Source organism: Centropristis striata, chromosome 16 (genome assembly GCF_030273125.1).
Source record: "Centropristis striata isolate RG_2023a ecotype Rhode Island chromosome 16, C.striata_1.0, whole genome shotgun sequence".
Lineage (NCBI taxonomy): Eukaryota > Metazoa > Chordata > Actinopteri > Perciformes > Serranidae > Centropristis > Centropristis striata.
Window position 1 is genome coordinate 35,143,491 of NC_081532.1, and position 17,671 is coordinate 35,161,161.

General features: G+C 39.1%; 1 protein-coding gene across 1 annotated transcript in view; it reads left to right on the plus strand.

Moving 5' to 3' along the window:
- The window catches only part of LOC131987902 (neuronal PAS domain-containing protein 3), a 425,063-nt gene extending 408,957 nt beyond the window's left edge, over positions 1 to 16,106 (plus strand). Inside the window, exons 10-13 of the mRNA XM_059352818.1 lie at positions 58 to 205; positions 1,725 to 1,840; positions 10,059 to 10,292; positions 10,395 to 16,106. Coding sequence (XP_059208801.1) covers positions 58 to 205; positions 1,725 to 1,840; positions 10,059 to 10,292; positions 10,395 to 11,707 — 1,811 coding nt within the window. The 3' untranslated portion in view covers positions 11,708 to 16,106. The remainder of the gene's footprint in view (positions 1 to 57; positions 206 to 1,724; positions 1,841 to 10,058; positions 10,293 to 10,394) is intronic.
- The last annotated feature ends 1,565 nt before the right edge of the window (positions 16,107 to 17,671 follow it).

Genomic DNA, 17,671 nt, shown 5'->3' on the forward strand with positions numbered 1-17,671 from the left:
ATTCAAATGTCTCTCTCTCTCTCTCTCTCTCTCTCTCTCTCTCTCTTTCTCTCTCAGTGATGAATAAGGGTCAGTGTGTGACGAAGTACTACCGGTGGATCCAGAAGAGCAGCGGTTACATCTGGATCCAGTCCAGCGCCACCATCGCCATCAACGCCAAGAACGCCAACGAGAAGAACGTCATCTGGGTCAACTACGTCCTCAGGTCAGAGTTCAGCCAAGACCAGTCTGACTTTCATTACATCTGCAGAAATAAAAAACTTTGCAGATAAATACAACAGTGACTGAATTAACCCATAAGAACCCAGAGCCAGTTCTCCTTAAAGGAAAGTTATGGGGGATATACCACCATTTCTGATGTGTTTTCAAAAACACTATCCCTAAATGTCAAAGATCTGTTGTCACATTTTTGTTTTTTTTTGTTTTTGTTTGGCCACAGTTCGACTGACAATGAGGGTAGGAGGAAAGGAGAAACATTACATTGGGCGCTTATAGTATTTATGTTTATAATATTTATGTTTATAATATTTCGTATTTTAAAATAAAATAAAAACTAGACACACATTTGCCTTTTTCTCTGCATCTCCACAACATCTATCAAAATTGTGATATTATTAGTTCTGTTTAACAACAAATTATTTTTTAGATTTGTTTTTAAGTAGCATAATAATAATAATAAATCGATAATAAATAAATACAAATAACCATGTGTCTTTTTGTTTATCAAAATTGTGACTTTAATTTGTTCAGGAAATATGGTCAAAACAAGTTAAATGCAATACAGGACACAACTATTAACGGATTAGAATTGTTAAATGGGTTTAAACTTAGCCTAGTAACAAAAAATAGAAGATTTAACGTGTTTGTTACACGGGTGTCACCATGGGTTCTTATGGGTTAAAGCATGCATGCAACAAATAAATGAGTTAGAATATTATATTTTAAACAAGTGAAGGTCACTCAATAAAGAGCAGATCTCCATCAAGATCTCCTGCACAAAACTGTATAATTTTTTGGACTATGATATTTCAAACTCTATCTGAAGCTTTTAGCAGAGATATCCAACCTAGTGTTGAAATGGCTATATTTCATCAATGACAAATAAAATTAAAAATGTGCTTGCTTTTTCAACTCTCCTTGTTAAAAAGAAAAGATCTCCTGCACAGCAGAGCTCTGATGAATCAAACTCCATTCAGAAAACCATCATTTTAACAGCAGTTTTCCTGTGTTCTTGCAGACAACAGACCTGACAAAACATAAAATCAGACCTGTTGCATATCAACATATTGTAGTTATTTCTGCATCTTTTTAAAAATGAATTTATTACAATTATATCACAGTTTAATATTAGTAAATATAGCTGTAGTAAAGGCATTCAGTGTCACCCCTGATCGGCCCAAACTCCATTCAGAAAACAAGCATTTTAAAAGTAGATTTCTTGTGTTCTTGCAGACAGATATGACAAGGAATGAATTCAGACTTTTGACACATCATGTTGTAGTTATTTCAGCATCTTTTTCATCAGTTTATTGACATTAAATCACAGATAAATCACAATATTTTGCATTTCATACTGATGTATTTGTGCTGTACCAGCAGAATTTACCATTATGATAACTGGCATTTATTTGAGAATTCATGGTGAAAACAAATCAGGGAATAAATGAGAAAATGTTGATTTTGTCACTGATTAACACCAACAATGTGTGTGTGTTTCTCCACAGTAATCATGAGTATAAAGACATGCTCATGGACATCGCCCAGCTGCCAAACCTGCCTGAGAAAACCTCCGAGTCCTCCGAAACCTCCGACTCCGAGTCCGAGTCCAAAGAAAACTCTGGTAGGTGTGAAAAAAGAGGAAGAGAAGCAACTAAATATCAACGAGAAAGAAACATTTCATTAAGAAATATGGAAATATGGATCACACACAGTCATTTTTCCATTTTTAAAAAATATTCTTATTAGATTTTTCTCACTCACAACGTGCATTTAAAACCTGTATGATTCCTCACAAGCACCTCTTTAAGTGTTTCCAGTATAATGACCAGCAGTGAGAAACAGCCTGAATAAGAGAACATACATAACATAACATACATTAACTTACATTAACATTATTAACATAACGATTTATGATCAATTATCACACCAAGAATTATATTCTCACACACACAACAAATAATATATACTTTGTTTTCCTCTCTGACGTCAAATAATTTCTTTAAGATGTTCCAAACTTTGCCCAGAGCAGTATAAAGTGGTATCATCAGCAAATAAACACATTTTAACACATTAGACACTTTACGAATTTCATTAATGTACGGTTTGAACAAGTACGGGCCAAGCACTAAGCCTTGTGGAACCCCACAGGTGACCTTAAAGAGATCTGATATTGATACTTGTCAGTTGTAAGAACCTATGAAAAAATCCTGAATAAGAAAAAAGATTCTGGTGAGTCTATAGGTGCTAAAATATAAATAAAATACAACAATTACAACATAATGAAAAGTGACAAAACAGATCAAGTATTTCAATTAGATCTCGTATTTCAAAATGCCAGCAAATCATTTTTTTAAGTTTATATTTTAGCTGTTTACTGGATTTATTATTGAAAATAACACAAATATTCTTTATAAATACACTAGAAACATGATAATTGACTCTGCAGGGACCGTGACCGAACGTGATCATTCATACCGAAGAAGAAATTAGATAAAAATACTGAATTCAGATCCAGAAGAAAGAAAAAAGATTCTGGTGAGTCTATAGGTGCTAAAATATAAATAAAATACAACAATTACAACATAATGAAAAGTGACAAGAAAGAAACATTTCATTAAGAAATATGGAAATATGGATCACACACAGTCATTTTTCCATTTTTTTTAATATTCTTATTAGATTTTTCTCACTCACAACGTGCATTTAAAACCTGTATGATTCCTTACAAGCACCTGTTTAGGTGTTTCCAGTATAATGACCAGCAGTGGGAAACACAGCCTGAATAAGAGAAGCCAAAGATGTTTTATCGGTCGGTGCCAGCGAGCCGTCTGTGCCAGGCCGGCTGCTCGTCAACGCCAACAGCTGCAGGGACGGAGCGCTCGCTGGCAGCGCTGGTTAACCGCCACAAAATGACATAAAACGCGGCATAATTCTACAGCACTCCACAAAGTAGCTCCAAATCTTCACACAACTGCACAAAAAGGCCACAAAGCACCACTGAACGCCCTCCAAAAACACCAAAACATGCCGTCTGTGATGCCAAACATGTTGCCAACTTGGAGTCAAACTCGCCAGATCTGACGGCAAGTTCAGTGACTTTCTGGGCAGACCTTAAGTGTTAACTAGTCGCCAGTGTTTCTCAGTGAGTGTGTTCTCAAGTTGTGTGGCTTTCTGGGCCCAGACGTCGACCAATCAGCAGCCAGACAGAAGCGTGAATGAGCTGTGAATGTGCGGACCTGTCGACCAATCACTGATCACCGTTATTTGTCCGGGAACTAATTTCTTTGTATTTAAAGTTGTATTTTCTCCCCTTTAGAATACACAAAGAGTGACTCTATTCCAGTGTGTGAACCTACATGATGAAGAGTTGAGGTCTGTGAAACAGGTCACTAGGTTTCTTGCTAGGGCTTTAAAAATAAAAAGGTGTAATGTATATTTCTATAGTTTCCCAAGCATCCAAACAGGATTATATAAACAACTAGAAAATTTCCTCTGGGGAAATAGTGAGTGTGTATCTGTAACTGTAAACACATCAAAGGATCAAAGGCAATCAGAGCAGAGCAATCAACAGAATTAACTGCAGCTGTAGAATGTGCCGTCACAGTGGTGGACAGACTGGAATTTCTGGCCTCAAACAGAAAGCGTTTTTGGCAAAACCATAATACCTATCATTGATCCGACTTCACTTTGAGCGTCCCGAGTTCTTCCTGAACATCTACATATGTTTTTTGTGAAGAAAAATGAATAAATAGCTTTGTAAGAGCGATCTGAAAAACTGTTAAATATGCTTTTCTACAAAAATCTTCCTGCGTTTTTAATATGGGAGCCAATGAGGCTGTTGGTGCGTGTTGGTGGATCATCTGTGCGTCCTACGCCCAAACTATAACTCTGACAGCTTTACCAGAGGATTGTGAGGGAGAAGACTAATTTTCCTACGTTTCTATGGATAAATTATTTCTGTAGAGTGGAATTTGCGGCCTGGAGAGCGGTTTTCAAATTTATTTTTTGACAGTTTTTTCTCTCACTCTACACTCTGGCGATGATGTCACACACTGTGACACGAACATTCCGTGCAATACACACCCATTATAATCTCAGAATTTCTCCAAAAATGATCATGGTCATTGAACAGGGATTGATAAAAAACTATATGACCTATCCAAACGTGGATTAATACACCGATACACAAGACTTGTGTCTACTGTTTAAAGTTTAAATGGAGTCTCTAGGTGAAATTATGCCGGAGAAGTAGACGTTTAAAAATCTCCAATTATTGTTCTTTTTCGCTAATTTTTTTTCGGCCGTCCCATTCATTTCAATGCAAAATTTTGGGCAGTTTTTGAAATCCTGAATAAGAAAAGTTTCTGGTGAGTCTATAGGTGCTAAAATATAAATAAAATACAACAATTACAACATAATGAAAAGTGACAAAACAGATCAAGTATTTCAATTAGATCTCATTATTTCAAAATGCCAGCAAATCATGTTTTTAAGTTTATATTTTAGCTGTTTACTGGATTTATTATTGAAAATAACACAAATATTCTTTATAAATACACTAGAAACATGATAATTGACTCTACAGGGACTGTGAGAACCGAACGTGATCATTCATACCGAAGAAGAAATTAGATAAAAAATACTGAATTCAGATCCAGAAATACAAATCAAGCCTCATTTAACGGTGTGTCACCAACATTTCCAGCAGCCAACACTGAAGAAGACAAAGCTCACATTCTGTATCCTGTATAGCAGCATTTAAACCAACACAGGGCGTCCACCTTGAGCATAATATTATCAAGTCCTGCAGCCTGTGTTGGCATGATGAGAATCAGTGCCAGCTGTTATTCTTGCTGGAGGAGAATGATTCTGGCAGCCTGTCGGCTGTAAACTGACGCCAGCTGCTGCAGGAGGCGGCCAGCTTCAGCCGGGCTCCAACAGGCCCGAGGTGCTCAGGCTCAACATATTCTAAAATGAGATATCTGCCCTTTGACCTTTGTTCTGTTAGGATGCAATCTGTGCAGAGACAGAGAGGACACAAGTACAGGTGCCAAAAAAACAAAGCCTCTGTTTATTATAGTTGTTCTATTGGTGCAATGCAACACACTATTATAGGCATTAACATAAAATTAGACATTCTGGCCCAAATACCCACCCAAGTGTGGATAAGTCCATCCTTTAAAATAAAATAGTCCCCAACAAATGCAGTATTTGACCAGCTTTTTTAAAGGAATTACTAAGCTTTTTCTTTTTTTTTTTTTATGAAATGTATTTGTGTTTTTAAAGATACAAGGTACATATTCACATACACTACTGGTCAAAAGTTTTAGAACACACCAACTTTTCCAGAATTTAATTAAATTTTTATTATTTATTTAATAAAAAAATTAAATATTTAATAAAAAATGATGCAGTTTAATGTCTCAGTGTACTCTGAAATTAATGCACATTTGCAACATTTAAAATTCTTGATTGAGCATGATAGTGTTTTGAAAGTAAAAAAAAGATTCAAAATCACATTTTATGTTGGACTAAAGGACTAAAAAAAGACACAAAATGACCAAAAAAAGACACAAAATGACTAAAAAAAGACACAAAATGACAAAAAAAGACACCAAAAGACACAAAATGACAAAAAAAAGACACAAAATTACCAAAAAAAGACACAAAATGACTTACAAAGACATGAAAAGAATTCAAAAATGGACAAAATAGCCCAAGACTCCATAGAGTTAAGTTGTTAACCCATTTCTTGTTCCCTGAAAAAGGCCTACTTGTATAATTCTGAAATGTACATTATTTTTCAGTTTTGGTTAACCTTACCTTTTTTTATTTACCTCTGGCAGTTCACCACTTACCTTTGGACCCTTTCAAGCTGTTCATTTAACTTGAACTGCTTGATTTTCAATAAAAAACTGGAAAAATTGGGGTGTTCTAAAACTTTTGACCGGTAGTGTATATTTCTTAGAAACAATGTGTTTGGAAATATGAAATAATACATTGTTGGTTTTAGTCTCATGATAAAGAAAAATGGCCAGTGTTATGCATATAGTTGGGTTGCCGTAGAATATGTGAGTGTTGTTTCACAGAGCAATACGGATAAAACATGAAAATAAATGGAGAATCACAATAAAGTATAATCTAGGATGACCTTAAATGGGAAAAAACATGAAAACTTCCCCTCTTTGGTGGCCTTAAATGGATAAAACATGTTAAAGTGCTCTTTAATGGAGCTTTAAATGGAGAAAACACAACAAAGTATCCTCTTTGGTGATAAAGTTCCCTGTATATTCAATTTAATGGAGAAAAAAAAACATGGTAAAGTGCACTCTTGGGTGGCGTAAATGAAAAAAAAACTAAACATGATTCCCTCTACCCCCTCTATGATTCCCTTAAATGAAGAAAGTGTGATAATGGGCCCTCTAAGATGCCTGTAAATTGAGTTAAGTTAAAGTTAAAGTTTCCTCTATGATGGCCTTAAATGGAGAAAACATGATAAAGTGCCTTCTACTGTCCCCATAAATGTAAAAAAAACATGATATAGTACACTCTCTGATGTCGGTAAATGGAGAAAACACAGTGAAGTGTCCTCTTGAGTGGCTTTAAATGGAGAAAACATCATAATGTACCCTCTATGGTGGCTTTAAATGGAGAAAACATCATAATGTACCCTCTATGGTGGCCTAAAATGGAGAAAACATCATAATGTACCCTCTATGGTGGCTTTAAATGGAGAAAACATCATAATGTACCCTCTATGGTGGCTTTAAATGGAGAAAACATCATAATGTACCCTCTATGGTGGCCATAAATGGAGAAAACATCATAATGTACCCTCTATGGTGGCTTTAAATGGAGAAAACATCATAAAGTACCCTCTATGGTGGCTTTTAGTGGAGAAAACATCATAATGTACCCTCTATGGTGGCCTTAAATGGAGAAAACATCATAATGTACCCTCTATGGTGGCCTTAAATGGAGAAAACATCATAATGTACCCTCTATGGTGGCTTTAAATGGAGAAAACATCATAATGTACCCTCTATGGTGGCCTTAAATTGAGAAAACATCATAATGTACCCTCTATGGTGGCTTTAAATGGAGAAAACAGCATAATGTACTCTCTATGGTAGCCTTAAATGGAAAAATCATGACAAAGTACCCTGTAAGGTGCCTGTAAATGAAGAGAATGTGCCAAGAGATATCTAAAAAAATGCTTTAATAATCCAAATATGACTTGATGAAGTATTTTATTATATTAGACCTTCTCTGGCTGACATCTTTCAAAGTCCATGTTTATACTGTCGTAAGGTTGTTAGTAGAAAATCATCAATCATAAAATCATCTGATCAAAAATCTGTATTTATTTGCAGTTATTGAGATTCCTGATTTTAAAAAAATTGGTAGTCTGCGGAAAAAATCCGGAACAGTGATGGGTTTTATATCTGACTTTATGGTTTCATATCTGAAAAATCCTGATGTGGTATTTTATAAATAAACCAGACACAAACCCCTCTGCGGCTCTCTGGGAAACAGTTAAGACTGGAGGTCCGTTTCTGATTCCAGCCTGAGAATAAATCTGTTTTGCTTGGAAAGCACACTTAATGGAGATACAAGGTTTCCCCCAGACAAAGCAATTGAGTCGACATTTCAGGTGCCATGAGGGAGTCAGAGCGCTGCCAGCTGGGCCGCCGCTGGCCTCAGTGTTTGCTGGCAGGGTTTGAAGTGTGTGTGTGTTGTGTGTGTAATGGGCTGGACAGAGCCAACATGCCTGAACAGCAGCAGCTACAGATACCCAACACACATCAGTGCAGCCACAACACAACACAACACATGGAAACCCTGTCTGTGAAAGTAAAAGGATCAACACCTGAGAGTCACAGCGCTGGGATCCAAAAACACAAACTCAATCCTCCACGGTCAAATGAAGAAAGGTTTTTAAAGGACGAGCCTGTTGCTTTTGTTTTGAAATACAGGTGCATGTCAATATATTAGAGCAGGAGTTCTCAACCTTTTTGAGTCCTTTGCTATCAGTTTAAAGGTCCATTCTGACCTCCTGAGTGTGTAACAGTCAGCTTCAAGACAGAGACTCCTTGGAAAACTTGATACTTTGGGATTTTTTTCAGAAAAGACACAAAATGACCCAAAAAAGAATCAAATTGACCACAAAATGATCAAAAAAGACACAAAATGACCAAAAAATTACATAAATTAAGCAAAAAAAGACTCAAATTGACCACAAAATGACACAAATTTACCACAAAAAGACACAAATTGACCAAAAAAAGATACAAAATGACCAAAAAAAGGGGAAAAATGACCAAAAAAGGGGAAAGATGACCAAAAAGACACAAATTGACCACAAAATGATGGCCTCAGTGTTTGCTGGCAGGGTTTGAAGTGTGTGTGTGTTGTGTGTGTAATGGGCTGGACAGAGCCAACATGCCTGAACAGCAGCAGCTACAGATACCCAACACACATCAGTGCAGCCACAACACAACACAACACATGGAAACCCTGTCTGTGAAAGTAAAAGGATCAACACCTGAGAGTCACAGCGCTGGGATCCAAAACACAAACTCAATCCTCCACGGTCAAATGAAGAAAGGTCTTTAAGGACGAGCCTGTTGCATTTGTTTTGAAATACAGGTGCATGTCAATACATTAGAGCAGTAGTTCTCAACCTTTTTGAGTCCTTTGCTATCAGTCTAAAGGTCCATTCTGACCTCCTGAGTGTGTAACAGTCAGCTTCAAGACAGAGACTCCTTGGAAAACTTGATACTTTGGGATTTTTTTCAGAAAAGACACAAAATGACCCAAAAAAGAATCAAATTGACCACAAAATGATCAAAAAAGACACAAAATGACCAAAAAATTACATAAATTAAGCAAAAAAAGACTCAAATTGACCACAAAATGACAAAAATTTACCACAAAAAGACACAAATTGACCAAAAAAAGATACAAAATGACAAAAAAAAGGGGAAAAATGACCAAAAAGACACAAATTGACCACAAAATGATCAAAAAAGGACACAAAATGACCAGAAAAGACACAAAATGACAAAAAAAGACACAAATTGACCAAAAAAAGACACAAAATGACCAAAAAAAAGACATTAAATTACCAAAAACACATTTACACATGAACACTTTAACACAGTGGAGACAGAGCTGACTTCCAAAATGATTTGGCGACCCCCAGAAATCATCTCGCGACCCCAATTGTGGTCGGGACCCCAAGGTTGAGAACTACTGCATTAGAATATCATGGAAAAAGTCAATTTCCAGTAGTTCAAGTCAAATAGCACCAACCAAGTATTGATTCATATAGATGACATCATTTCCATGGGTACTGTCCTGATTGACGCGCCAAAACAACAGCAGGGCATTGTGGGATTTGTAGTATTAGCGGTAAATGCGCCGTATAATACCGGCGGGTCAGCTTTTATAGTACAATAATTATAGAATAATTTGGTATTGCCTCGCGGGCCAAATGAAATTAGGGCCAGAGTTTGACACCCCTGTTCCAAATTATTGATTGATATATACCTGCAGTTTCAATCCGAACCCTGGTTTTTAAACTTGCTTCTTTTTGCAAAGGGGGAAAATGACCAAAAAGACACAAAAAGGCCCAAAAAAGACACAAAATGACAAAAAAAATACACAAAATTATAAAAAAAGACACGAAATGACCACAAAAGACACAAATTGACCAAAAAAAGACACAAATTTGGCCCGCGGGCCAGAGTTTGACACCCCTGTTCTAATTCATTGAGGTGCACCTGCAGTTTCAATCCGAACCCTGGTTTTTAAACTTGCTTCTTTTTGCTCAACAGACAATGAGAACGCCAAGTCGGAGGGGAAGCCGGGCCAGCAGTCGGAGCGCGAGGACCCGGAGACGGACAGCAAGCGGCAGCAGCAGCCGGGACAACCACACTGCTCCTCAGAACAGGACATGAAGCGCCAGGAGGAGGGAGACAGCTCCAGTAACCCCGAGAGCCAGGACAGCGACGACAGCCTGGAGCCTTCAGACGGGGAGGGGGAGGAGCAGGAGGAGGCCAGGGGAGGAGGTGGTGGTGGAGGAGGAGGAGGTGGTGGAGGAGGAGGAGGAGCAGGAAGGATGGGGAGGTTAGCAGGACTGGGAGCGTTAGGAGGACTCGGCGCCATCGGAGGACTGGGGAACCTGGGCGGGCTTCATATTAAAGTGGAGCACTACGGAGAGGGGGAGGACGGACAGCTGCACAACTCGCAAACTTCTTCATCGGAGGAGGAGGAGGAAGAGGAGGAGGACGACGATGACGAGGAGGAGGAAGACGGAGGCATGCAGGACTGTGACAGCAACGCCGGGAGCAAGCTCCAGAAGAGACGGAAGAGGAGGAAAGTGCAGAAATGGGACGGATCCCGGAGCAGGAGGCTCCGTCTGTCCTCCACCACGCCCAGCCCCGTCTCCATGGGAGACGCCGCGCCGCTGGTCGACCCCTCTCAGGCCACGCCCACCAACTCCTCCCACCTCCTCGCCGCCGCCGGCTCCCCGAACAGCACGGGCGCGACCTCCTCGGTGTTGAAGATCAAGACGGAGATGGCCGAACCCATCAACTTCGACAACGACAGCAGCATCTGGAACTTCCCGCCCAACAGAGAAATCTCCAGGAACGAGTCCCCGTACAGCATGACCTCCAAGCCGGCCGCTCCGGGGACGCACGAGAACTTCCCCTCGCCGCAGGGAGGCGCTCTCCAGGTCGCCATCCCCGACTCCGTGCTCACCCCTCCCGGGACCGAGGGAGGCGCAGGAGGCGTGAGGAAGCCTCCTTACAACGGGAGCTCGGCGCCGTCCTCCGCTTCCAGCGCCGCCAGTCTAGCGCCTCCTTCCAGCGCCTCCTCCGCCGACCCCCTGTCGCCTCCTCTGTCCGCCTCCCCGCGGGACAAGCAGCAAGGCACTCCCACCACCTCCTCCTCTTCTTCATCTTCCTCCTCCTCGTCCTCCTCGACCTCTTCCTCCTCGTTGCTGTACTCCGGCGACCTGGAGGCGCTGCAGCGCCTGCAGGCCGGTAACGTGGTGCTCCCGCTGGTCCACCGGGTCACCGGGACTCTGGCGTCCACCAGCACCACGGCGCCACGGGTCTACACCACCGGCACCATCAGGTACGCCCCGGCGGACGTCACCCTGGCCATGGCGCAGGGCAACCTCCTCCCCAATGCCGCCATGAACTTTGTGGACAGCTCGGGGTTCGGCCTGGACCCCAAGACGCCGATGGAGATGCTGTACCACCACGTCCACCGGCTCAACATGTCCGCAGCGGCGGCCGCCGGCCCGTTTGTCGGATCTCCGGCGGCCACGGGCGGGAACGGCGCCCTGGGAGGCCAGATGCCGACGGCGGCCAACGTTTTCACCACGGCGGAGGGACTGTTTTCGACGCTACCGTTCCCGGTGTACAGCAACGGGATCCACACCACGCAGACCGCTCTGGAGAGGAAGGAGGATTAACGCTAAACATTCAAGACCGCATTACTGTGTTTCTGGAATCAAAAACTGTGTCAAAGTAAAAGACTACTCACTAGTTAAAAAAAAAAAAAAGAAAGACTATTTACTTGCTATCTTTTATCAACACAGCACTGTGTTTCCGAGAGGGGAGAAAGGACAGGAAAGGATGACAAATGTACTCTAGCACTTTGAATCTGAGCAACTGAGCTTGTGTAATAGACATGAATGACCCTCAAACATGTCCCCCTTTTCTATCTTTTTTCTCTCTCCTCCTCCTCCTCCTCCCATCCTCTCCTCCTCCTCTCTCTTCTATCGCTCCTGTTTCTTGCGATCAGCAACATTTTTCTCTTGAACAAATGAACAGAAAAAAAAAACCAGACTATTCTTTATTGTAAAGAATTCCTTTTTTGCCTACAGAGAATTCATATTGCCTAAGGACTCCGCTGGAGCCTGACGGGGATAGTTTTTATTATTTGACTTGTTTCTGTTGCATCTTTGCCAAGATGCTGATTGTGTGTATTTAAAGGAGGACGGTACAGGGATTTGTAATGGACAAAAAAAAAAAAACTCTATGCGGCGCTCCTCCACATGTATCTTGATGTGATCAAGGCTTGATTTTAAAGCGAGATGAGGGAGCTCTCGAACAAAGGTCTCAGAGGTAATAATCTTTTGAAAAAAGGTTTTTGAGGACGTTTCTCGATTGAGGGAATAGTTTAGAGAATTAATGCTGTTTTTCCTTTCATTTCTTCCTTTTTTTTATAAAATATTCTAGCTCAGATTTAACTTACAAATCAAGCATAAAGAAGAAAAACAAAAAAAGCAATTTCAGCCGGGTAATGACCTGTGAATTATCGAATGTTACTACTTCCTCTTTTATCCCAGGAGTTTACCTACAGGTCTCGCACCAAACATAACCTCCTCCACATCTCCTCCCATCTCGACCTGCCGTTCTCCCTCTGGTCTCTGATCTCTAACTTCTCCGTCTACATTTCTTCCTGTCGATCTACAGATTCATGGTGCTACCGACCGTCCAGTAACCCTGACTCAGCTGGCTGACGTGGGTGCTGTAAACGAACCCACAGCTCGTTGACAGACTGATCGTGTGTTTTATTTTTTTGGTTTTGGAGGGGGAACAATTTTACTTTTTTCTTCTCTTCTGACCTTCAGGAAAGTCAGAAAACACAGCAAGAACCTTAAAACCTCTAAATCAGCAACATCATCTCCATGTTTCACCCTACACGTCCCTGTTTCGTTCGTCTGAGAAACGCTTAATCTGATTGGGCCGTGAGGGACAGATCCGCATGGCGACATGGAGGTGATTGGTTGAATTCTAGGCTACATAATGTTGTTTAATTTTTTATGTATTTTCTAACTTAATCACTTTAAATTCTCAGTGAGACTGAGGCTAATACGCTAGTGTTGCTAACTTGAAAAATGAATGTTGAAAACCTCGACCGGCTCCTGTTTGACCACTGTTCAGTTTTATTATGTACTTATTATGTTTCCTCCTCCTCCTCCTGCTCCTCCTCCTCCTCCTCCTCCTCCTCCTCTTCCTCTTCTTCCTAAACCAGAATCACCTCCACGAGATTTTTCCTAAACAATCCACTCTCTTCCATCTCATCGCCGAGCTCTGTGATTAAAAACCACATATCAACAAAAGGAGATTGTAATAAAGAACATGCATTTTCAATCAATCAAATCTATCAAACAATCAATCCAATAACTACAAAAAAAATATGAATATTAATTTTTTTTTTTGAGGAAGAGAAAAAAAATCATTCCTTTAACTAATGTTGTCTTTGTCGTTGTTCTTCTTCTTCCGTTCTGTGTTTTTTCTTCCCCGACCCCTCCGTTGCCAAAAAAAAAAAAAAAAAAGAACAAAAAAAAAGAAATCTCACAAGTTTAGTGTTTTAAAAAAGCACTGTGATTCTCATTCATTTGTAAAAAATTTTCTTCTACTTTTTTGGGTAAAAAGAGAAAAAAAAAAGATGAGAACAAGTAATAATGATAAAAAAAAACTGTCACGACATCCATCTTTTTAAAGTTGACAGCCCCGTCTTTACCATCCCGTCATCCCTTATTACCCAGTGTGATTAAGCCGTAAAAACGTGTTACCGATGTGTTTAGTGTCACTGGCTGTCAAAAAGTCTTTCATGGCGACTTCTCTCTCTGTGTGTGTTGACTATATGCAGTATATACTGAGCTACTGTAGCTGTTTTTGTCCTTTGTCTTCTCTGTGCTCTATCTCTAGTGTTGGGGGAGGGGAGAGGCGGGGCTTAGAGGGAGAGGGGCGGAGTCTACGGGATGATTGACATCCCTCAAAAACGCCCACCCTCTTCGTCTCTTTCCCCGTCTCTTGCTCTATCTCCCTCTATCTGCAGTCTTAGTGAAACCAGTGGAGGTTCGTGGAATTTCGTGTTCGGTGGCCTTTGCAAAAAACGAAAAAAAAATTTGTAGAGTCCACCATTTTTTCCGCTGCTTCCTTTTTGTCTTTGTAAAACCTCTTTTTTGTTTCTTTTTTTGTTCGTTTTGGGTTTTCTAATCTCTCTTTCTCTCTCTCTGCTATTGCTTTTTGCTGTTGTGTAGTCTTATACAAAACCTCTTTATCTTGCTGTCCTTTCTCTCAGAGATGAAAAGATTCTTTAACTAGCTCAAAGGTTTATGGAGCCATGTTTTTAGCCGCTAAGGAATTCTGGGAAACGCAGTTTCCAGCTCTTGCATACAAAGTATTAAATAACTAATAAATATTTACATTATATAGGACTAAATTATGACGAGGAGAAACCTTAAGTAGCATTTTAGATGTAGTCCTGGAAAAGAAACCCACAAAAGCCTCAGTTGTGAAACATTTCCCAGAGTCCCTTTGGGCTTCCTGTGTGCATTGGGTGTATTTCATTGGTTCCCACCAAACTTGTTGACTTCCTGCGCAATCTTCTCTCACGGGACAAACAAAGTTACACAAGTGGTTTAAGGGGGGAGAAAAAAAAAATCACATTTCAGGACACGTAATAAATGAAAAAAAAAAAAACGATTTTAAAGATTTCTAAAGAAATTAAAAGAAGAAAAAAATATTTCGCACTATAAATCTATTTTTATAGGTGTTTTGGAAAACTGAACTGCATGTTTAGTAAAAGTTCGTCTGATGCGTTTCCCGTGATCGATCCCTCGTTTTGTTTATTGTTTGTTTTTATTTTTCGGGTCCAGTGTTTTTTTGTTTTTTTTTGTGTCGAGCCCAAACGGGGGACGCGATGGAGGCCTGATGGAAGAAGAATAATAAAGTCTGTATTGTCAAAGCGAGCCGGGCCTCTGATCACCCCCCAAACATCAGGAATTACAATCTGTAGCGTCTGTGCTTTCTGTGGAGAATCAATGTCTTGTTACTGCGACTATTAATCAACTACAAAACAAACTGAAACTTTACGATGGATTTATTTATTTTTGTGTTCACCAAGGGGAATGTGATTGGTCCACTCGGTCTGTCGGCTGATGGTTGAATGTTAAATTCAGTCGTTTCAGGAGCATTTTGTTTCTGCGCTCCTCGGGATTTTAGCGTTTTCTACTTTTGGCGGTTTGCGTGAAAACGGGGGGCGGGGCACAAACGGACGGCAGGGCCCCTATTTGGTAAAGAAAAAGGGTAGTGGGCGGGGCTGGAGGGGCACATAACTCAGACGAAACCAGGAAATACACCCACATGTAACAAAAACCAAACAGCCGGTCCAAGCTGTTTCAATGTTTTTTCTGTGTTTTATGTCGAAAAATGAAAACTCTGCTGGTGATTTTAAAAACGTAAAAACCTTAATCACAGCTGCTGTCAAAAATACATAGTGTTTAAGAATTACAAATATTGAAAATCACTTCATTTACCTGTGAAGAAACTGTGTCTGTGTTTTTAACTATTTCTTGTACAATTATACAGATTCTTTTATGAGGAACTTGGTGCCAAGTAGCTGAAATACGGGAGAGAGGGAATCTCTTATTATCAATGTTAACAGTGTTATAAAATTCTAAATACAAACAAATTAAAATATTAAAAAAGAGAAAACTATGGTACATTTCTATTTTTTGTTTGGATTTTTTTCCCTCACAGAAGAGGGAAAAACACATGACTAACTGATGCTAACTTTGAGTGCCTGGCTTATTTTTTATTATTATTATTATTATTATTATTATTATTATTATCATTATTTTCAAATACATCTTTTTGAGTTCATTTACCATGAATAATGCTGCAAATCCGAAAAATGTACATACTTCATTTTTATAGCAGTTGTTCTTTTTTAAGTTTACTAGGTTCTCATCCGTCCAGAGGAACATGTCACACACATGGTTGTCTTTCTGTAACCCGGTTTTGACCATCTTACAGGTGCCATATTCATAATAAAAATTTCTCTCGAATTTGTTACGAGATTGCATCATTTCTTCTGTTTGACACCTTCAGCCATCCCGCCAAAATATTACCGAAGCTGCTTTCTTTCTCTTATTTTTCTCCCCCTTTTTTATTTTGAAGGGCAGTAAGGTTTCCACTTTTTTTTCCGGTTCCTGTTAAGAAAACTGTGCTGCATCAAACTTAAATGGAACAAGTCTCTGTTTGTTTGTACGCATGTCTGTCCTTTGGTTTTCTAGACCAGTAGTTCTCAACCTTTTTGAGTCGCGACCCCCAATTTAACATGCATGTTGTCCGTGACCCCCCATATCTCACACGCACAGTTCAGATGACCCAAAAAAGAAACAAAATGACCAAAAAAAGACACAAATTGACCACAAAACGATCAAAAAAACACACAAAATGAGCAAAAAAGACACAAAATGACCAGAAAAGACACAAAAAGGCCCAAAAGAGACACAAAATGACAAAAAAAAGACACAAAATGACTAAAAAAAAGACACAAAATGACCAAAAAAAGACACAAATTGACCACAAAATGATCAAAAAAGACACAAATTGACCACAAAATGATCAAAAAAAGACACAAAATGACCAAAAAAGACACAAAATGACCAAAAAAAAGACACAAATTGACCAAAAAAGGCACAAAATGACCAAAAAAATACACAAAATGACTAAAAAAAGACACAAAATGACCAAAAAAAGACACAAAATGACCAAAAAAGACACAAATTGACCACAAAATGATCAAAAAAAGACACAAAAAGAGCAAAAAAGACACAAAATGACCAGAAAAGAAACAAAAAGGCCCAAAAAAGACACAAAATGACCAAAAAAGACACAAATTGACCACAAAATGATAAAAAAAAGACACAAAATGACAAAAAAAGACACAAAATGACCCAAAAAAGACACAAAATGACCAAAAAAGACACAAATTGACCACAAAATGATCAAAAAAAGACACAAAATGACCAAAAAAGACACAAAATGACCAAAAAAAAGACACAAATTGACCAAAAAAGGCACAAAATGACCAAAAAAATACACAAAATGACTAAAAAAAGACACAAAATGACCAAAAAAAGACACAAAATGAGCAAAAAAGACACAAATTGACCACAAAATGATCAAAAAAAGACACAAAATGAGCAAAAAAGACACAAAATGACCAGAAAAGAAACAAAAAGGCCCAAAAAAGACACAAAATGACCAAAAAAGACACAAATTGACCACAAAATGATAAAAAAAAGACACAAAATGACAAAAAAAGACACAAAATGACCCAAAAAAGACACAAAATGACCAAAAAAGACACAAATTGACCACAAAATGATCAAAAAAAGACACAAAATGACCAAAAAAGACACAAAATGACCAAAAAAAAGACACAAATTGACCAAAAAAGGCACAAAATGACCAAAAAAATACACAAAATGACTAAAAAAAGACACAAAATGACCAAAAAAAGACACAAAATGAGCAAAAAAGACACAAATTGACCACAAAATGATCAAAAAAAGACACAAAATGAGCAAAAAAGACACAAAATGACCAGAAAAGAAACAAAAAGGCCCAAA